The following is a 23294-nucleotide window of genomic DNA, read 5'->3' as shown; positions in this document are numbered from 1 at the left end:
AAGAAATCAAAAGTATCAATAAGCACATGAGAAAGTGTTCTAAATCTCTAATAATTAGAGAAATGCAAATCAAAACAACTCTGAGGTATCACCTCACACCTAGCAGATTGGCTAAAATGATAGAAGAGGAGAGTAATGAATGTTGGAGGGGATGTGCAAAATTGGGACATTAATGCATTGCTGGTGGAGCTATGAATTCGTCCAACCATTCTGGCTGGCAATTTGGAGCTGTGCTCAAAAGGCTATAAAAGAATGCCTGCCCTTTGATCCAGCCATACCATTGTTGGGTTTGTACCTGAAAGAGATCATAAATAAACAGAATTGTTTGAAAATATTTATAGCTGTGCTTTTTGTGGTGGCAAAAAACTGGAAAAGGAGGGTATGTCCTTCAATTGGGAAATGGCTGAACAAATTGTGGTATATGCTGGTGATGGAATACTATTGTGCTCGAAGAAATAATAAACTGGAGGAATTCCATGTGAACTGGAATGACCTCCAGGAATTGATGCAGAGCAAAAGGAGCAGAGCCAGGAGAACACTGTACACAGAGACTGACACACTGTGGTAAAATAAAATGTAATGGACTTCTGTACTAGCAGCAAAGCAATGACACAGGACAGTTCTGAGGGATTTATGGTAAAGAACGCTACCTGCATTCAGAGGAAGAACTGCAGGAGAGGAAACATATAAGCAAAACAACTGCTTGAACGCATGGGTTGAGGTGCACATGATTGGGGATGTAGACGCGAAAATACCACACCAATGCAGCTATCAACAGTTTGGAAATAGGTCTTGATCAATGACACATGTTAAAACCAGTGGATGGGGGCAGCTGGGTAGCTCAGTGGATTGAGAGCCAGGCCTAGAGACGGGAGGTCCTAGGTTCAAATCCGGGCTCAGACACTTCCCAGCTGTGTGACCCTGGGCAAGTCACTTGACCCCCATTGCCTACCCTTACCACTCTTCTGCCTTGGAGCCAATACACAGTATTGACTCCAAGACGGATGGTAAGGGTTTTAAAAAAAAAACAAAAACCAGTGGAAACGTGTGTCGGCCATGGGTTGGGGGAGAGCGGGGGGGGGGGGGAGGGAAAGTAGGAACATGAATCATGTAACCATGTTAAAAATGAATATTAATAAATGTTTAAAAAATAATATGGAAATACGTATCAAATGACAAAATTTTTACAACCCAGTAGAATTACTTGTCAGTTCTTGGAGAAGAGGGGAGGGGAAGAAAATGAATCATGTAAACATGGAAAAATATTTTTAAATAAATAAATAAAGTGAAAAAAAAAAGAAGATATTTGAACAGAGGCAGCTAGGAGGCTCAGTAGAAAGAGAGCCAGGCCTAGAGATTGGAAGTCTTGGGTTCAAATTTGGTCTCGGACACTTCCTGACTGTGTGATCCTGACTAAGGTCTAAGAATTGATTCAAAGATGGAAGAGTGGTAAGGGGTAGGCAACTGGAATTAAGTGACTTGCTCAGGGTCACATATCTAGAAGGTGTCTGAGGTCAGATTTAAACACAGGTCTTCCCAGCTCCAGGTCTGATGTTCTTCTGTGCTACCTAGCTGCTCCAAACTAATTTAATTTTATTTATTTAATTAATTTTTAGAATTTTTATTTATTTTAAAATTTTTTCCATGGTTATATGACTCATTTTCTCTCCCTCCCCACTTCCTTCCCCCATCCCAGAGCTGACAAACAATTCCACTGGGTAATACATGTATTATTACTTGATATATAGTTCCATATTATTCATTTTTGTAATAGAGCAATCCTTTAAAGCCAAAACCCCAAATCATGAACCCATATAGACAAGTGACAAATCATAGTTTTCCTTTTGTGTTTCTACTCCTAAAGTTCTTTCTCTCAATGTGGATGGCATTCTTTTCCACAAGTCCCTCAGAATTGTCCCGGATCATTGCATTGTTATTACTAGCAAAGTCAATTACATTTGATCATCCCATAATGTTTCAGTTTCTGTGTATAATGTTCTCTTGGTTCTACTCATTTTGCTCCACATCAATTCTTGGAGGTTTTTCCAGTTCATATGGAAATCAAGCAGTTCATCATTCCTTATAGTACAATAGTATTCAATCACCATCAGATACCACAATTTATTCAACCATACCCCAATCAAGGGATAGCTTCTCATTTTCCAATTTTTTCCAGCACAAAGAGCGCAGCTATGAATATTTTGTACAAACATTTTTCATTATTATTCCTTTGGGGTACAAACCTAGTAGCAGTATTGTTGGATCAAAGGGGGAGCATTCTTTTATTGCTCTTTGGGCATAGTTCCAAATTGCCATCCAGAATGGCTGGATCAGTTCACAACTCCACCAGCAGTGCATTAATGTCCCAATTTTGCCACATCCCCTCCAACATTTATTACTTCCCTTTCCTGTCATAGTGGCCAATCTGCTAGGCGTGATGTGATACTTCAGAGTTGTTTTAATTTGCATTTCTCTGATCAGGAGGGATTTAGAACACTTTTTCATGTGCTTATTGATAGTTTTGATTTCTTCATCTGGAAACTGCTTATTCACATTCCTTGACTGCTTGTCAATTGGGGAATGGCTTCATTTCTTTTACATTTGATTTAGTTCCTTCTAAATTTGAGAAATTAGATCTTTGTCAGAGATTTTTGTTATACAAACTTTCCCATTTGCTGCTTCCCTTCTAATTTTGGTTGAATTGGTTTTCAAACTAATTGAATTTTAAAAGAATAATGAAAGTTGTAGATTTATGTAGTCTGAACCCTACTTCTACCTCACATTTTGCAGAGGAGGACAGTAAGGCTCCAAATGGGGTGAAATGACTTATCTAGGGTCATACAGCTAGTTAATGGTAAATAGACCCACAATCTTATCTTCTCTTCTTTTTCCTCTTTATCTTTTTATTTCTCATACTCTACTTGCTTTTTTTTTAATGAGGTAGCATGATGTATAGTGGAAAAAACATTGGATTTGAAGTCTTAAGTCCAGATCAAATGATAACTCTGCTTATACTTACATTTATCATCTTTGATATTTACTAACTGAGAGACCTTGAGCAAGTCACTTCTCTTTACAACTCAGTTCCTTCATTGAATGAAATCAGTTTGGATTAGACATCTTAGGTCCCTTCCAGCCTCCAATATTTTGATCCTTCTTAACCTATTTTTAGACTTTCTATTTGACTATGATCTTGTTGCTTAGTCATTTTCCAGTAGAGTCTGAGTCTTTTGGGGGTTTTCTTGGCAAAGATACTAGAGTGGTTTGCCATTTCTTTCTCCAGCTTATTTCACAGATGAGGAAACTGAAGCAAACAGGGTTAAGAAACTTGCCCAGGGTTACACAGCTAGCAAGTGCCTAAGGCCAAATTTGAATGCAAGTCTTCCTGATTCCAGGTATGGCACTATTCACAGTGCCATCTAGCTGCCTATTTGATCATGATGGGAATTATTGAATAGGTGAATGACCCTGAGAATTGAATAAGTTGCTGAGTCTTGAGCTGGAGGCACAATCAATGGAAATGATGCTATTTAAAAATTATAGCAAGCTCCCATTTCTTTAGCTGTAAGGTTTATGAAATACTTTCCTTAAAACCATCCTGGATATAGACTTAAAACTGGAAGGGACTTTAGAGGACATCTAGTCCCACCCTCTCATTTTACAGATGAAGAAACTGAGTCTAAGAGAGCTTAAGTCACACAGCTAGTAAAATGTGAAGTAGAATTTTAACCCAGCTCTTCCTGGCTCCAAGCCTAATGCTATCCACCATGCTCCACAAAACTAAGTCATACAGATGAAGTAACTTGCCCATAGTCATGTAGTGAGCCAGGATCAGAAGTAGGATACAAACCTAGGTTTCTTGACTCTAAAACCTGTTCTCTTTCTACTACCTGAGACTGATTCTGGTGGAAAGGGTACATACCTAGCAGGTAACAGTAATGGATTCAAGTTCTGGTTTTGCCACATTGATTATGCTGCATGGAATAAATTCCAGAGCTGCTCTGTACCTCTATAGAACTAGTAAGATAAAACCCTGTCCTACCTAGTCCACCAGAGGGTTCATTCAATGTAGCCTTGGAGGCAGTTGGTCACTATAATGCCAAGTAAATACCAGGAAAATGCAGAAGAATGGCAGTTTGGTCCATATTCAGAGCCAATTTCCTCTGAAAGGCTATCAGACTACTGACTACTGCTTGTTTTTCTTAATAAAGATTATAGCTAAGCTTTGCATTTGGGGGAAGTTGGGGGGTTGATCCAGACACCCCTGATCAATTGTCTTTAGAGCATCATAATATCCTAGATTTAGAGCTGGAAGGGACTGAAAAGACCATTAACCTCCATAAGTTGAAACAAGAAGAAACTGAGACTCAAAGAGGATGTGACTTGTCAAAGGTCACAAATTGTAATGGAGCATTGATGCAAGATCTCTTGCATTTGCAAAAACCACCCTCGGCAATCCTGGCAGTTAGGGGAATGGAACTTTGTCCCAGCAAGGGCCTGTCTCAAGACCTGATTGTTGGAGCTGGGAATATAAATACTCCTGGAGAACCAACCTGGGGGTTCTGATTTCCTTGACCTCACTCAGACATCCAGCTACCCCCTGGATTTCCCCTTGGGGCCCCGGGAGGTATGGTTGGTGGGTTGTGGAACATGGGAAGGAATTAGTTAAGTTAGGCTAGCCAGGACACCCCTAAACCAAATCATTACCCTCTTTTGTCAAACTGGTAGACCACTCTACATCAGGGCAGTGGAATTTATCCCTGGCTGAGGGGCTGGTTCCCTCAGCCTGATCCTACCTTCTGAGGCCCTCTGCCAGCACTGGCCACTCACCCATAGGAACAGCTTCTCCAAGGACCCTAACCCTCTTCCCTCAGTTTACCCCATGTTTTAAATAAACCCCTTGCCTGATTCTGAGAGTTACCATAGTTGATTTATAACATCAACCAGGGCTAAGGGGCTGAGAATAAGGAGAATAGCTACCACTTATCTCCAGAGGGGGTTAGACCAGGCATCCATTTTATTCAGGAAGTGAGACTGGTTCACTTCCTATTGGTTTCTATTTTCTCACCAGCAGGGAGGGGCTCCTCACTCCCAACCTTAAAGGCGCCTACAAACAGCAGGGAGACTGACTGGGCATCTCAGCTCAGGTTCATGCATCCCTGGCTGTCTCAAATCAACAAATACTGTAGTAGTAAGCTCCCTGGCCCAGAAGACTTACTGGTACCACCAGAGAGATCTTGCATCAATCCTGCATTACAATTTCCAATAAATGTCTGAGGCCAACTTTGAACATAGATCTTCCTGGCCATTTTCTCTCAGGGACCCCTGCACTCCTACACCTTCATCTTTTTGCATCTACAAACTCAGTTCCCACCCCTGGGTACCTAAGCTCTGATAGATCAGCTTTCAACCTTATTTTGTCTGGAACCAGGGAGGTAGTTCCTGAATGATTCCTACACATATCATTCTTTACTATTTCAATTAACTATCCACTTTTTCTGTTTGTACATTTCCTGAAAGATATCCCTTATTGTGTGGAGTCCAGAAAATGTGAGAGCAGACATTCGAAAGAGAAAGGGAGACAGAGACAAAGAGATAGACATACCAACAGAGAGATAGACAAAGAAAGATAGATAGACAAAGAGAAGAGGTGAGAGCCTTGGTGGGGAGTATCCAGTGTGTGGGAATGATATGGTTGATGAATCAGTGAAAAGAAACTGAAGAGAAGTCAGACAGAAGTCAGATAGGAGAAGAACCAATGTCAGGGAAGCCCCCCAAAAAAATAAAAGAGTATCTATCCATGAAGAGAGGATGGACAGCAGTAGGGTCAAATGCTACAGAGAAGGTCAAGATAGATGAGGACTTGACAAGAGGTCATCAAATTTGGCAATGAAAAGATCATTGGTAGTTTTGAAGAGAAAAGTTTTAGGCGAATGATGGTTTTTTTTATATTTGAAATTTTTATTTAATTAATAAATTTAGGATATGTTTCCATGGTTACAAGATTCATGTTCTTTCCCTCCTCTCCTCCCACCCCTTCCCATAGCCAACGCACAATTCCATTGGGTTTTACATGTGTCATTGATCAAGACCTATTTCCATACCATTGATATTTGCACCAGGGTGATCTTTAGAGTCAATATCTCTAATCATTTCCCCATTGACCCATGTGATAACACAATTGTTTTTCTTCTGTGTTTTCACTCCCAGAGTTCTTCCTCTGAATGTGGATAGTGTTCTTTTTCATAAGCCCCTCTGAGTCGTCCTGAATCATTGCATTGCAGCTAGTAGAGAAGTCCCTTAGATTGTACCACAATGTATCAGCCTTTGTGTATAATGTTCTCCTGGTTCTGCTCCTTTTACTCCGCATCAGTTCCTGGAGGTCTTTCCAGTTCACATGGAATTCCTTCAGTTCATTATTCCTTTGAACACAATAGTATTCCATCTAGGTGAGTGATGTTTGGAAGACAGATTGAGATTAAGAAAATAGTAAGAGAAGAGGAAGTGGTCCTTTTTCAAGAAGTCTGGCTGAGAAAGAAGTTTTTAGGAAATGAGAGATGGAAACTCATGAGCTAGAATGTGGATACACAGTATACCTTAAACTCCAAGTACTGGTGTCTCTGGAGACCCAACCTTTGAGTAAAAGTTGAGGGATAATGCCAGGGAAGGAAATTATAGATAAAAAGAAAAACCTGAGAATAATGAGATCTGCCCTGAAGTGGAATGAGTGCCCTTGGCAGTTAATGGATGTTACCTTCTCACTAAAGGTTTGCAAGTAAGACTGGATAACCACAAGAAAGTTCTCTTATTCTATTGCAGGTTGGATAGTACTTAGCTGGGTTTTAGTAAAGAATTTGAAATAAATGTTTTATTTTTATGTACAAGATGAAGAAATGTGATCAAAACAATAATACAGTTGAGTGGTTTTGGAACTGAGTCAATGGCAAAATCTTGCCTCAGATGAGTTATAAATTTGTGACCTTGGGCAAGTCACTCAACTACTATCTGCCTCGGTTTCTTCATAGGTAAAATGAAAATAATAATACCATTTATCTCTCAGGACTCTTGTGAGAATCAAATAAGATAACACATAGTGCTTCTCAAACCATAAAGTACTATAAAAATGCTATTATTATTACAGATGATATGATGGTATGCAGAGAACTCTAGAGTCAATTAAACTTAATTGAAATAACTTCAGCAAAGTTGCAAGTTATAAGTCTACATAAATCATCAACATTCCTATATAAAATCAACAAAACCCAGAAGGAAGATCTAAAAGACAAAATTCTATTAAAATCACTACTGAAGCTATCAAATATTTGAGAGCATATCTACGAAGGTTGATCAAGAACTATATTAATGGGGGCAGTTAGGTGGTTCTCAGTTGGTAGAGAGTCAGACCTGGAGGCAGGGTTCAAATCTGGCTTAGACATGTCTTACCTCTGTGATCCTGGGCAAGTCACTTAACTTCAATTGCCTAGCCCTTAATATGAATCTAACTTGTTAAATGCAGTTATCAGAAGAGGCTATCTTGACCTCACTGACCAACTAACAATGGTTGGAGCAGGTCTTGTGATATCCTGGAAACTTACCTCAGCTCAGAGCCTTTTATCTCATCAGACTTTAAATTTATCTCAAGCTTTTGATCTCATAAAATGTTAGCCACTCCTCCCTGTTGAAGTTTATTTAAACCCCCATCCTTCCACTTCAGGGTGGGCACTTCTGCATTCTTGGTGCTGTACAGAACTGCAATTCCTTGGCCCTGATTAAAGACCTTCGTTATTACTTTATATATAGTCTTTTTTATTTCAGGTTGACAATTTCAAAACACTTCAAAGAAATGAAAAAATAAGTAATCAGCAAAATATTAGCTGCTTGAGCCAACGTAATGAAAATTACAATAGTATCTAAATAAATGTATTCAGTCAACGTTGTACCAAATTACCAAAATAGTATTTTATAGAGCTAGAAAAAATCATAACAAAATCCATATGGAGGAACAAAAGGTCAAAAGTCTAAAGAAGAATAATGCTATTAATTTTTTTAAAATGTAAAACCCTTCCTTCCATTTTAGAATCAATATCGTATATTTGTTCCAAGGCAGAAGAGTTGTAAGGGCTAGGCAATGAGGGTTAAGTGACTTGCCCAGAGTCACACAGCTAGAAAATCTTTGAGGCTGGATTTGAACACTGTCTCTAAATCCACTGATCCACCTGGCTGTCTCCAATAATGCTATTATTTTTTACTTAATTAGGTGACAAAGTTCACAGAATGCTGGACTTTGAGTAAAAAAAAACAACCTGAGTTCAGAACTTCCTCAGACACTTTCTACTTAGGTAACCCTGTACAAGTCATTGAATTTCTTTCAGCCTCAGTTTTCTTGATTGCAAAATGAGGATAAAATAGTACATGACTTACAGAGTTGTGAGCATCAAAGAAGAAAGATAATCCATGTAAAGTACTTTGAAAACTTAGTTTTAATAGCAATGTAAATGTTAGTTGCTATTATTATTGTTGTTGCTGTTTTCCAGAGGAAGACAACTACAGTGGTGAAACACCTTGAATACTTGTCATATGAGAAATAGAAGGAACTGGGAATGATTGGCTCATCTGCTTCAAGGATTTTGAAGGAAATTTATAAAGAAGAAGGATGAGACTTGTGGAGTTTGACCACAATTCACAGCTGGGGAGATGTAAGGGGTAGTTATAGAGGAGAGAAGGAAGGTTCAAATTGGGCTTCAAGTCCTTATGGTTGAGTGACCCTGGGCAAGTCACTTAATCTACTTGAGTTTCCTCAACTGTAAAATGGGGATAATAATAACACCTAACTCTGGGGATCCAAAAAAATAATATTTGCACACATAAAGGCTAATAATAGCATTAGTACTACAAGGTTAGCAAAGCACTGTACTATTTTCTCATTGGATCCTCATACCAGTCAGAGAGCTAAGTGTTACTATTTCCATTTTTTGGTGATGGGAAAGGAGGAAGAGGTAGATTTAGATTTTATGGAAACAAAAAAAAACCCTTATAAATGAAAACTATCTAAGCACAATGGACAACCATAGACTTTTAGAAATGAGTTCCCCATAACTGGAGGGCATCTGGCAAAGACTGCTTGGGGCACATTTGCTAGTTATTCTGCTGATGAGGTTCTTGCTGGAATCAGTCAGAACAGATGGCCTCTGAGGTCCCTTCCAACTTTGAGGTTCTGTAATTTTGATTCTGAAGCAGGACTCTGGATTGGATCTCTGACAGTCTCTGCTACTGACAGGGAAGTTTGGAATTTCACTCCTTAGTTCTCAAACGTCCCTCCTGGCTATTAACGGGAAATTGTTCAGTCAGGAGAATTATGGGAGTGATGTTTTTGCCAAAGCAAACCTAGCCTCTGGCCAAACTAGCAAGGTGCTAAGTAAACTCCCAAAGCACAAACACACATGCACACAAACATACACAATTTCCTGTTATTCCCTCCCTTTTCCCCCTCTTCCTCCTCCCCTCACTCCTTTCCTTTTCATTTCAGAATCTTGAAACTTCCAGAGCAATTCAATTAGGCCCTCCCTCTCACAGATTCTTCCTCCACCCTGCTATAAATGAGAGTCCTCTCCTGCTTCCTCTTACATTGAGGGAGACACCTGCAGAGTCTCTGAACCCCTTTTTCATAAGGAAGAACCTTGAGGTGATGATGAGGGTCCAGAGCTGGGTGTTGGCATCTCTGTTGCTGCTCTTGGAAGTTCTGGGTTCTAGGGTTGGTGCTAGCAATCCAGGAATCGTGGCCAGGATCACTCAGAAGGGCCTGAATTATGGTAAGGAACTGGGATGTCTTTCAGGACTTCTCACATCTAACTTGCAGTTAACCCACTCTTAGGGAGTTTGGTAGAGTTGGCATCAGAAGACCTGGGTTCTAGCCTGAGCTTTGCTACTTACTAGTTTAAGATTAAACTTGATTAAGATGAAAGTAGGTCACTTGCCTTCTCAGAACCTCAGTTTCTTCATCTATAAAATGGGGGTTATAAAACATGTCCCTACTAGATTGCTATAGAAATATATTGTACATTTCTGAGACTAATTCATTGGACTACTTATTGAGAGAATCTAAGCAATGTGTGACTTTGCAGGCAGTGCAGCCTTAATTTAGTACCTTACTTAGTATAATGTGGTGGCACAATGGGAACAGAGAAGAGACCTGTAGTAGTGAAGACCTAAGTTCAAATCTAGTCTCAAGTACTTACTATCTATGTGACCCTGGAGATGATAATAGCACCAAATTCCCAGAGCCATGGTGAAGATCCAGGGAGATAATATTTGTAAAGCATGGAACACAGTGCCTGGCACACGGTAGGCTGGTAGTAAATGCTTGTTCCCTGCCTTTCCCTACTGTACTCAGCGTACTCTAGCAAGGGAGCGTGAGAAATTAGACAGACATCTACCTGGAGTCAGAGGGCTTGGGTTTGGATACCAGTTCAGCCACTCGCTGAATTATCTCGAGTAGGTCCTCAGTTTCCTCATCTGTAACATGAGAAGGTTGGACCAGGCCATCTCTGAAGTCCCTTCCAACTCTCAGTTTTAGGATCTTTAATAGGTGGCTTCCTCTTTTCTGAGTTTCCCCTTCTGTCAAATGAGGATTGATAATCTGTGAGCTGACAGCCCAGAGGAGGGAATCTTACCCAAGGGAAGCCACTCTGCTACATATAGAACCCTGGATGAATACAATGAGATAACAGGTAAAGCACTTTGCAGACCTTAAAGGGCTCTATAAATGCTAGCTACTGTCATTAACTGCTTCGTGAAGGAAGCTAACCAGAGGAGTACAAAATCCAGGAATAATCTTCCTGAAGACTTGTTGAAATAAAAGAACAACAAGGAGAAGGGAAAGGAAAAAAAAAGATTCAGGGGAGAGACAGAGAGAAAGAAGAAGAAGGAGAAGGAAGAGGAAGAGGAAGAGGAAGAAGCAATGCCCCATGACAATAGTTGGGCAATGTCCTAGCAATGAGCAATTTGTCTGATCCATCTTACAACACAGACTATGAGAGCTTGAAGGGATATTAGAAATCATTGTAGTCTAATTGCCTTATTTTAACAGAAGAGGAAACTGGACCTCAGAATAGGGAAACAATTTGTCCAAAGTCACATACTGAGTCAGTGGCGAAAGCAGGGTTAGAACCCAGATTCCCCTGACTTCTAGGCCAGAGCTTTGAGCTGATATGAATATAGATTGTCAAAGGCACAAAATACTTTGGGCTATAGCTTTAGGATACAAAATGAGGGAGGGTGGAGGCTGGGAGGCAGTTAAATATTAGCTTCATTGGACAGCAATGCCAATGGTGAAGGAGAACGAGGTGAAATTTGTTCAATAGGCTAGGGAAGAGGTAGACCAGAGGACACCTCCCCCATACTGTTGTGTTCAGGGTTCAAAAGAATTTGTCACTCAAGCTCTGTTCATCTCAGGCACAGCTTTTTGGGGGGTTAGCAGGGAGATATGGCCTTGCCTGGGGGAAGTGGAGTTCCTGGAGTAGTGGGGATAGGATTTTATTGAGAAAAATCTAGGTCCCTCTGCCCCCTCCCCTGGGCTGGGCTTAAGGAGACAGCCAAAGGCCCTGGTAGCTCCATACATGGAATTTCTTCTGATTCCTGATAACCCCTGGCCCCTTATATGTGCTGGCACCTGGCCTGGAGCCCAGTCCCCATAAATACCACTATTATGGAATATCCTCAACCTTTTCCCTCTCTCCTATCCTTCCTCCTTCCTTATGGGAGGTAGCACACCCTTGTTTTCAGGATGAATGAAGTGTCCTTGCTCAGAACCATCTTAAAGTACTATATATATGTATGTGTATATATATATATATATATAGTATAAAAAATATATATATACATATATATAGTATTAAAAACAGTCACAATGACTCACATTTTCTTGGCTCTTTACAGCTTTCTAAATGTGAGGATGATAGTATAAGTATCATGATTTAATCCCATTTTAAAGATGAGAAAAACTGAACCATAGAGAAGTTAAGGCTACATAGCTGGTTACTGGAAAAGCCTGGACTAGAATCTAGGTTTCCTGACCTTCAGGCTCATTATGTACTATCCTCATTACTATATATTCCTGATAGAATGTAAACTCCCTGAGGGTAAGGACTATTGTATTTTTATCATTGCATCCCTAGTACCTAGCACAGTTCCTGGCAAATGTAGACACCTAATAAATAATTGTTGGTGGTTGATTGATTCAGAATTTCTTTTCTATCTCCTCAGACTCCATTTTCAACTCTAGGGTAAATCCAAATTGAATCCTCAGTTTAATTCAATACAGCAAACATTTATTTAGTGTTCACTCTGTTGAAAGTATTACTCTACATGTTAGAAGTATAAAGACAGAAGAGAAATAGTACCTGCCCTCAAGGAGCTTTCACTGGAAGGAAATCATATGTACATAGATAATTAAATACAAAGCAAATATAAAGTTATTTCTGGTGGTGGGAGATAAAATCTGTCTGTGTCTGTCTGTCTGTTTATCTATCTGTCTGTCTGTCTGTCTATCTATATATCTATCTATCTGTCTATCTATCTGTCTGTCTGTCTATTTATCTGTCTATCTATCCATCCATCTATCCATCCATCCATCCATCCATTCATCCTTCTCTCTTTCTCTCTCTTTCTCTCTCTCTCAATCTCTCTCTCTCCACCCCCCCTCCACCCCGTCTGTCTGTTTGTCTACCTATCTATATTGGACTGAAACTAGATATATCCAGCCCTGGTTGAGAGTAATTGAAAGACCTCAAACCTATCAGTGATTTAGAACAATGTCTATGCCAAGCATCTGAAGACTTTCCCTGGTGAAATGGGCAGATGAAAACAGGAAAGTGGTGGAAGCAAGTACTGTGGAACACTTAGAGCTTGGCCAGATATCAAAGAATGCCAAGGTCATCCACTGTATCCCAGGACTTCATCAGTCATCCCGACTTGTTCTGCCACTGGTCTTTGATGATTCTGGAAGAGAGTGAGGCTGATGACTCTGCCTTTAAATCTAAATCACATCCAAGTCAAGACAATACCCCATGATGTCATTGGTCTTCTTCAAAACTGAAGGCCAAACAAAAACATTTGTGTATGTATATATTTGTGTGTGTATGCATATATATCTCTAACATATCTAGTCTCTGACTATATGAATATTATACATGTCCAGCTCTAGTCTTTATGTCTTTCTTCCAAACCCACCTAGGTTTGTAACCTCCTCACTCTCACTCATCCTACTTATCTAATCAAATAATCAAGTTCTACAACATCTCAAGTCTCTCCTCTCCTCTCCACTCATGTAGTGACCACACGAGTTCAGATCCTTATTACCTCTTGTGAAGACTCTTGTAGCTTCCTAATTAGTCTCCTACCTTCTCTGTCCTGATTTTAAACTATCCTGCACATAGCTAACAAAAGTGATTTTCCTAAAACTTGGTTAGGTCTAAAGATGTCACTTATACACACACTCCAATGACTCCCTATTATTTCTAGAATCAAATAGAGACTCCCATTTGGCACTTAAAACTCTTGATAACTACTCCTCTACTCATCCTTCTATACCAGTGATGGGCAAACTTTTTAAAGAGGGGGGCCAAAGGAAAGGAAATGCTCATCTGTCAGTCTGTTTCTAAGGCAACTCTTTGGAAGTTTCATTGTATTGTATCCTACTCACTGGATTCGTCAGATTAGGAATAATGTCATGCAGCCAGATAGAACATTTCAGGGGGCCACATATGGCCTGCCCGTCAATGGTCTATACCATTCATCTCTGTCTCTTTCTCCCCAGCTGGTGAAAAGGGAGTGTCTGCCTTGGAAAAGAAACTGTTGGAGATCACTATGCCTGATTTGAAAGGGGATTTTAAGATAAAACATTTAGGAAACGGGGAGTATGAATTCAAGAGGTGAGATGGAAAGTTTGGAATCTAGAGGTATGGACTATAGACCTATGGGAGGGGTATTAGACAATCCCAGGGGTTAAGTTGAGGGAGAATTAAAGAACCTGCCCTATTGGAGTAGGAGCTTTCTGGAGTCACTGTTTGAATATAGGATTCAGAGGAAGCTTTAGAAATATGCTTCTTTCCAGAGTTACTAATTCCCAACTCAGAGAGGTTGAAGTCTGGAAAACAATGTCATCCTTAGTTATTGGTGAATAAGAGTATAAACCTTCATTTTGAGGAGTTCTACTTGTGGCAAGATCGAGATTTAGAGGATGTAGCTAAGGAGGGATTAGAGGTATCTAAAAAAATTGAATAGGGGCAGCTGATGGCTGAATGGAGAGCCTAGCCTAGAGGTAAGAGGTTCTGAGTTCAAATTTGACCTCAGAAACTTCTTAGATCTGTGACCCTGGCCAAATCCCTTAACCTTAATTGTCTAGCCTTACAGCTCTTCTGCCTTGGAACTGATACTCAGTGTTGATTCTAAGACAGAAGGTATAGGTTTAAAAAAACCAACAAATGTAAGGTTTTATAAGAAATATTCATCTCATATCTTTCCTACCAATTATAGGCCTATCCTCACCAGAGTTAATGAAATGGGACTCAAAGGGATTATAATTTCAAAGGAAATTTTTTGTAGTATTAGAGTCCTATAGGAATGTGAACTGTTCACATTCTTGTTATTTGAGTTATTTTTTTCTCATTTCTTCCCATTCTGACCTTATTTCAAAGAGTTAACAGTGTAGGCAAAGGAATAGAAAATGATGCACATGAAAAGTGCTCAGATAATATAGTTGAAGGTCATCATGGACTGGGGACTGGCCTTGGATTCAGGTGACCTGGGGTTAAATCTTAGTTCTGACCCTCAATGTCATCCTGGACAGGACATTCCCGTCACCTGGCCTCACTTCTTCCATCTGTTAAATGGGAATGATAATGCTAGTACCACCTCATTTTGAGTTGCAGGAAAAGCATTTTGTAACCCTTGAAGCTATGAAAAAAATTTGAGCTATTAACATGTTGTGCAAGCTATTAAAATATGACTTGACTGATACTCTGTATCCCTTTAAGGAAAGCCCCTTTAGGACTCATCACAATAAGCCTCCAGATATTAATTCAAGATCCTGGTATTTCTGCTTAAGCTCTCCTCCCAGGTGCCTCAGTTTCCTCTGGCTTGATAATGTATATTTTTTCTTTTCTAGGCTTAAGATACAAAGTGTTGAGCTAAAGAACTCTAAACTAGAACCGATCCCTGGTGAAGGTCTAAGAGCATCTATCTTCAATGCCTTTATCCATCTGGAAGGAGAGGGAAAAGCACGAAAGTCTTTTGTGTAAGTTGGCTTTGGTGGCAAGCTTCTATTTTCACAAGGTTTTCTCTATTCTAATGACCCTGTATTCTCTGAGGTGAAGATTCAAAGTCATAGAATTCTTAGATGTCAGAGTTGGAAAGGACCTTAGAAAATAGAGCAGAGAATGTCAGAGCTGGAAGGGACCCAAGAACAGAATGTCAGAATTGAAAGTGACCTTTAAGCTCAGTTAGCTTATTTTATGGATAAGGAAATTGGTACAGAAAGAGGAAGCAATTATACAAGATCACACAACTGCAGAGCTTGGACCAGAATCTTGGACTCTAGACTCTACTATACCATACTAATTAATCTTCTCATGGAGGATCACTTGAGCATTTTGCATGGTCCCAGCTCTGAAAATGCTCATACTCACCATGATCTCCTGTGGTTATTGCACTACTGAGCAGGTCCCATCTTGCCTGATGAGGCATTATGGCTGTAGGGCCCCAAGGTTCCCACAGCAAAGCCATGAAATGGATTTTCAACATGTCCCTCTCTCTTCCATCTTATTTTCCTTCTGACCCTGGAGCTTACCTACCTTTTGCCATTTATTCTTCTAGGCTTTTGCTTCAGGCCTGGCATATTAATGGTGTTCCTTAGACCCTTCTAATACTCATTAATAGAGCCTAAGTTACTGACTCTTTCTATGCCAACAAGACCAGTTCTTCTCTCCCCTCCTCCCTCTGTCCCATACACACACCTTTGGTACTTCCAAGCCAAGGAGAAGTATAGAAAGAATTTTGGTGGGCTGGTGAAGTAGGGAAGCTCATGAGCCTCTAAATTTTATGATGACTATATATTCTGAAACAAAAATTGAGAAACAGTCTGATAAAGAATCTTTTTGTAGCAACCAATAGCTAGGAATTCTTGATGCTTCAATCAAATTCATCTTGGGGGGACAAGGAATGGAGAAGAGCAGAATCCTTAGAGCAGGGCCAGCATATCCATCACTATCAATGTTCCCAAGGTACAGGTGCCCTGACATGGCAATGAGAAAAGGTGATCCTAGGACAGAGGCGTCATGGTTGTGGGACCCTTTAAGGGTAGGGTGGCTTGGGGAAGTGGTTCAGAAGCAAGCATGGCATGGTTCATGCTTCTTCCTCATGAAAGCTCTTTATCAGTCATCATTGTACTGTCTGACATGTCTACAGCAGAGAGAAAGCATATCCTCTCTCTTTGATGATGCCTTGGGCAAAGTCCCAGAATGTCCATTCTAGTTGTATCCCTGGCAATATTTCAGTGCTGTATGATATCATTGCAATGGACCCCTCCTCTACTAATGTCATACTAAAATTTAACCCATGGTGATGAAACTCTGGCAATGAACATCTCCAAACTTAATCTGGCTCTCAAATAATGACAAAAGGCCATTGTTGGACTTGCACTCAAAGCTTTTCCAACTTCGTAAGTTCTGCCAAAAGTCATCCCAGCACTTGACTGATGCAGCCTTTGAAAACCCAGGGGTCATTTCCATGCCCTAGAGACAAAATCTTGCTATAAAAAGGAATTTTCTATTCTTGAGCAGTTCTCAGAACATGGGTATGCACAACAATACACTCCCTCTCTTACCAGAACTGTCCTTGGCTCCAGTTGTTTGAATCATTCCAATCATCTTTTTTCCCCCCCTCTACTAGGAAAATAAAGGGCTCCTTCAGTCTGAAAGTTAAAGACATTTCCATTTCGGTAGATCTGAGATTGAGCAGTGATAGTTCTGGGAGACCAACAGTCACCAACAAACAGTGTAGCACTCATGTTGCTGAAGTTGAGCTCGACTTTTCTGGAAGGATTCGGTAGGTAACTCTTAAGACCCTGTAGAATCATCCTTTGGGACAATAACATGGTCTATTCACCTCACAATTCTTTCTCTAATGAGGGCACAAAGCTTCAACCATGACTGTCCTCTATGACATCAGTGACTAAGACACCAGATAATAGAGTTAGAATGCAAAAAGGTCTTAATAATGTAGAATATTGAACCAAATCTAATATGGTGAAATGCAGACAAATATAAAGTGTTAAACTTGGTTAAAAAAATCAACCTCATGAGTACAAGATAGAAGTGACATTGCTGGATGATAGTTTCTCTAAAAAAACTGTAGTTTTTGACAGACTAGAAGCTCAGAGTGAGTTAATAATATGACACGAAAACCAAGAAAATGAATTAACTGCATTAACAAAGGCAAATCTTTTGGGGATGACAGTTCCTTTTGCTCATTTGCTAACAGAGCAAATGCACAAATACTTTGAGAACAACTAGGTGGAGCAGTGGACAGAGTGCCAGATCTAGATTCAGGAAGACCTAAGTTCAAAACTAGCCTCAGACACTTACTAGGTGTGTGATCCTGTTTGCCTCAGTTTCCTCATCTTTAAAATTAGCTGGAGAAGGAAATGGGAAATTGCTCCAGTATCTCTGCCAAGAAAACTCCAAATGGAGGGTCACAAAGAGTCAGACTAATATGACTGAACAACAATAACACTCTGCATTGATCAGATTATATTTAGAGTACCGTGCTCAGTTTGAGCATAACATCTTAGGAACATTGATAGAATGGAGAAGAGGACAACCAGGATTGTGAAGTTGTAGGGAGACAAATTGAGATTTAAATGTTTGGGAAAACTTCCTGAGAGCTGTCCAAAAGTAGATGAGTTGTCAGATGAGGTGATGAATCCCTTCTTCATTTGAAGTATTCATACAAGTACTATATGACCATTTGTTGACTGTATTAAAGAGGAAATTTTTGCTGAAGTATGAGTTTTACAAGTTGACAGAGTCGGGATTGTGTTCCTTGAAGGTTTGTGAGAGTTGGATCATTGGAAAATCAATTTGTATTTCACCTGCTCGGAAAAAAAAACATAATGGGAGCAGCAAGGTAGCTCAGTGCTAGAATCATGGCAACTGACATGGTTTTTGTCTGAGACAGGGTTGGGATCTCACAGTCACTTTGGACTTTTCCAAGGAAATGCCACTTAGGAGATTGTCAGGGTTGGAAAGGTGGGTGTCCTTGGCTTATATTTCCTAATTTTTAGTGTCCTCTTATCTTATCCCCAGGCCTGCACATGTAGAACTATGACCCCTTGCACTCCTCCCCAGGTGTTACATCCTAATTCAGCTGCCACTCCTGTATACTGGAGGATGCTGAATAAATGTGCTGGTTCCATTTGAGATACCATATGCCTTCCAAAATACTAGCTCTATCTTTCCAGATGCCTTTCCCTTCAAATAGACCTTGGTCACAGTTAGGGGATAGTTAGAGGTTTCCCCCCCCCCACCTCATGCCAAAGGCAGCTCCAGCCATGGTAGGTCTTTCTGGTTTGTGCTTGACTTGGTTTCCTTGTGTTTATCTCCTCAGGTGGTTGCTGAATCTTTTCCATGACCATATCGAATCCAAATTCAGAAAGATCTTGGAAGAGAAGGTAATAGAAAATGAGAACTTTGGACCATAATTAGTGTCTTTCAAATCCTTTCTCCCATAACCAATTATTGCAATTACAGAATTTTATTCCTAGGCGCTATAATTGTAAATGAGTGCTAAGATTTCTTCTGTCTCCTTCATTTGTCCCTTGGAAGCAGTTAGCCTTCATATGATGCTATGAGATTTGCAAAGCTCTTTGCAAAATGCCTCACAACAACTCTGGGAGATAGGTGCTATTATTCCCAATTTATAGTTGAGGAAACTGAGACAGAGAGTAAATGATTTGTCCAGGGTTATAGAGCATATGTGGTGGTATTTAAACTCAGATTTTCCTGACTCTCAGCCCAGCACTCTATCCACTGAGCTGGTGTGGTAGAGAGAGCACAGGACTGAAGAACTGAGAAAAGTTCCATTTTCTTCTTAAAAGTTTATGAGGATGGGCAAGTTATTTCACTTCCCTTAGCTGCAATTTGCTCATAGGCCACATGGAAGCAATAATTCTTCTATTATACTCCTTGTCTTCTCCTAAGGAGAACTCTTTGAAAGCCTTAAAAGGCTAAGTAAAAAATATATTATTAACCTCACTTTCCTCATCTATAGAATGGGAATAATCATGCTTATGCTACCTTTCCCCCAGCATTGTTAGGAAAATGCCTTACAACGGTTAAAGTGCTAAAGAAAGGTGAACTATTGTTCTATTTGATCCTCTGTAGCCTAGAACATTCATGGGAAGGAGTTGGAATCCCTCTTTAAAGGCTCTTAGTCTTCTCTCATATGGTATGCCATGACAAGTCAACAATCTTTTATTGTGTCCATTATGTATCAGACAGTTAGGTGGCATAGTGGATTTTAGGCCTGGACTCAGGAAAACTCATCTTTTATGATTTCAAATCTGATCTCAGACACTTTCTAGCTTTGTGACCCTGGGCAAGTCACTTTACTCTATTTGCCTCAGTTTCTTCATCTATAAAATGAGCAGGAGAAGGAAATGGCAAACCATTACAGTATTTTTACTAAGAAAACCCCAAATGGGATGATGAAGAGTTGGACACAACGGAAGAACGACTGAACAACAAAATGCACCAGGCACTATGCTTAAGTGCTGGGCATACAGAGAAAGGCAAGGACAGTCCCTGCTCTCAAGAAACTCACAATCTAATGGGGAAGGCAGCATATAAGTAACTGGGCATAAACAAGGTAAATTAAAGATAATCAGCAGAGGGAAAGCATTAGTATGTAAAGCTATCAGGAAAAGGTTCTTATGGAAGGTGAAAGTTTAGCTAGGACTTGAAGGAAGCCAGGAGGCAGCATTAAGGAGGGAGAGAATTCTAGGTTTGTAAAGTACTTTACAAATATTATCTCCCAAATATCATTTTGTTCCCACAACAACCTTGGGAAGTAGATGAAATTGTTGTCCCCATTTTATAGATAAGGAAAATGGAGGCAGACAGAGGTGAAGTGACTTGCCCAGAGTCACATGATTAGTAAGTGTCTGTAGCTTGATCTGAACTCAGGTATTCCCCAATCCAGTGCTCTATCTGTGATGCTGCCTACCTGCTTCTATTTTGCCCGAGGACAGTCCCATTTATGTGGTTTCTAGGAACCCACCTTGTCGAAAGGACAGGGGCTCTTTGTCTTACCGTCCTTGTGCTTTGGGATGACCAGTGACCAGGATGAGATGGTAAAGAGCCAAGGTCATAGGAGCTGGAAGAGACCTCAGACACCAACTTAATCCAAGCTTTCATTTTACAGATGAAAAGACTTACCCAAGGGTTGGTTATGTGGCTTGCCCAAAGTTGTCCAAATGTCAGAGGTGGGATTTAAACCTAGACCTTCTGACATCAGAGTCCGTGCTCTTTCCCCTGTACCATGCTGTGTCCTGAGAGAGCTTTGACCCCACTCATCCAGTTGCCATGTACTCTCCTCTCCACTGTTGCTTCTCAGTATGGGCAAGGATGTGAGCAGGCTCAGGCTAGAATTCTTTATGTTACCCATTGGGCCAGGGGGTCTAATACTTTAATCACTGTGCCTCAACACTGCTCTCAGAAAATACCACTAAGGAAGGCAAAGGGATGGATCAAAGTTGTAGTGGGAGGAATTCTGCAAAGGGAATCAAAAGACTTGGGTTCTAGCCTCATGTATTCAGCTAACATGCTAGTTTTTTGTGAACTTGGGTAAATTACTTTCCCTCTCTGGGCCTCAATTACCCTAAAGTGTCTAAGATCTCCTCACAGTCTATTATCTACAACTGCCATGATCAGGACTGGTTGTTTGATTTCATTTTTATAGAGAACTCCCAGATAAGGAAAGGCTCTTTACTCAAGTGGGCTGGCCCCTTCTCTTCAAATTATACTGGAGTACTGGGAGGTTGTATAACTTACCCAGGGTCACACAGCCAGTGTTTGCCAGAGGCAGTATTGAAGCCCAAGTCTTCTTAGTTCCCACAACAGTCCTCTTGACACTTCCTCACAGCTACTTCTGACTATGACCTATTTCACACTGCTTAGATCTGCGAGATAGTCAAGAAATCAGTTGCATCACACCTTCAACCCTATCTTCAGACTCTCCCAGGTATGGATCCCAATTGGTAACTATAGACCATTTTCAGATTGTGTGAGAAGTGGAAGCTGTGGTGCCATGCTCCAAATTGTCCATTTCAATGGAGATTGAAGCACAGATAATACAAACCATGATAACAAGCTTCATTTGTAATGGATTTGGGAATTAAATCACACTTGATTTCTCTTCCTATTTATGTTTGGCTTAATAATGGGCTAGGTTCTCTAGCTTATTGCTTGGAAACTCATTGATTACAATATCTCTTGAAAGTTTGTGCAGGAGGGGAGGTCCTTGCAAAAGATGAGGTGTTATAGGATCTATGTATGAATCTATGATAGAGATAAGAACTGGACTTGTGATTTCAATTGATATTGGGGACTTCTAGATGAGGAAACTTCCTCTGCCAGTGCAGGTCAGAACCTTCTCTGAAACTCAGATCAGAGAGTTTAAGTGACTTGTTTGGAGGCACAAAGACTTTATGTGTAAGAGGCAGGACTCCAACCTAGGTCTTCTTGGCTTCAAGACCAGGTCTCTATGTATTATTCTGTTTCTTTATTGCACACAAATAAATATATACACATTTAAAAAGAAAAAGAATAAAAAAAATTAAATGTTTGGCAAAAGTTATGAGAACATTAGCCATATTTAACAATTCATACAATATTCCATATCCATAGTCCCCAACCCTTCATTGAAGGGAAAGAAAGGAATGTTTCCAGTTCTGAAAAAGAGGCCATTTTCCCCAAGAGGAGTCAGGGAAGGTTTAAAGGTCCTGGTACCTCACTATTGCTAAAAAGAAGTGGTCAATGGACACTCTTATCCATCATACTACTTCAGACAGAACCATCATATCCTGAGCAACTAGGCCTAGATGAGCAGGTATCTAGCTAGGATAGACAGCTCACAAATCAGCCTATGATGCTATGAAGTTTCCAGGGATAATATATACAATGGGAGAATGGAACACTCATGATGCATTGGCCACTTTTGATCCAACAGGGATCATTTAAACCCTGGGTGAATCTGTGGGATCTGTAGGTCAGTCATAGCACCCTAGAATGTTGTGAGTAAGAGGTAGATCCTAACTATGTTTCTCTTTTTTTTGGTTTCTAGTCATAGCCAAGATTGACCAAATTGCTGCCATGGATTATGCCCTGCAGGGGCCACCACAGGCAACATCTCACAGCTTGGATACACCCTTTAAGGTGAGGAGCCCCACTCATCTGACTTTGTGAATCCAAGGCGGTAGCTACTCCTCAAAGAGCATGACTAGGAAAACGACACTGGTCATACACTTCCAGATATCAGGCTACCTGGTTACAGATCCCTCAGTTTAAATCATTGGCTGAGGACCTACAGTATATAGAGCCTGGAACTAGGCTCTTATATTGATAAGGGGAGACATGATTCATAGCCTTTATGCCTCACCTCTTAACTGGGCCAAAGCACTATATAAGTGAGCAATTTTCTAGGCAGATATGACCTCGTAAATTGTATGAGAAAGTATTTACCTATTTAATGTCACTAAGCATATCATGATCCCCCAGAGAGAGTAATGTTCATTCAGGACAATCAATAATAATAACTCATATTTTGGTAGTACTTTAAGGTTTATGAGACATTTTCCTCTCTGCAACCCTGTGAAATAGGTAGTTCAAATTCTCTTTTTATAAAGGGGAAAACTGAGACTCTGCGACAGCAAGACCATACTTGAGTGTAAAGGAATGAATCTCTAATGGCTGAAGTTCCAGGCCACTGGTGAGGGAGATTTTTGGGGTGTGGAGAATTTGGTAGTCCTTTAAGGAAATCTTCATATCACACAATGTGGTTGATTATCTACTCTGTGTATACATATGACCTTAGAAAGCTCATTCTTGGGCTTGATTCCGGTACATTTTTTTCTTTTCTTTTCTTTTCTTTTTTTTTTTAAGTAAAAGCCCTTGGTTAATGATCTCTCTCTCTCTCTCTCTCTCTCTCTCTCTCTCTCTCTCTCTCTCTCTCTCTCTCTCTCT

The 23294-nt window shown here is 40.2% G+C and overlaps 1 protein-coding gene across 1 annotated transcript in view; it reads left to right on the top strand.

The window, feature by feature from the left end:
* The first annotated feature begins 9685 nt into the window (after nt 1–9685).
* LOC123237403 (lipopolysaccharide-binding protein-like) overlaps nt 9686–23294 on the top strand; it is a 36239-nt gene continuing 22630 nt past the window's right edge. The window contains exons 1-7 of the mRNA XM_044664300.1: nt 9686–9809; nt 13814–13928; nt 15164–15292; nt 16945–17100; nt 18661–18724; nt 21231–21294; nt 22396–22487. Coding sequence (XP_044520235.1) covers nt 9686–9809; nt 13814–13928; nt 15164–15292; nt 16945–17100; nt 18661–18724; nt 21231–21294; nt 22396–22487 — 744 coding nt within the window. The remainder of the gene's footprint in view (nt 9810–13813; nt 13929–15163; nt 15293–16944; nt 17101–18660; nt 18725–21230; nt 21295–22395; nt 22488–23294) is intronic.

This window comes from Gracilinanus agilis, chromosome 2 (assembly GCF_016433145.1).
Source record: "Gracilinanus agilis isolate LMUSP501 chromosome 2, AgileGrace, whole genome shotgun sequence".
Classification (NCBI taxonomy): Eukaryota; Metazoa; Chordata; class Mammalia; order Didelphimorphia; family Didelphidae; genus Gracilinanus; species Gracilinanus agilis.
Note: the sequence above shows the minus strand (reverse complement) of the source record. Positions and strands in the feature narration are given on the sequence as shown.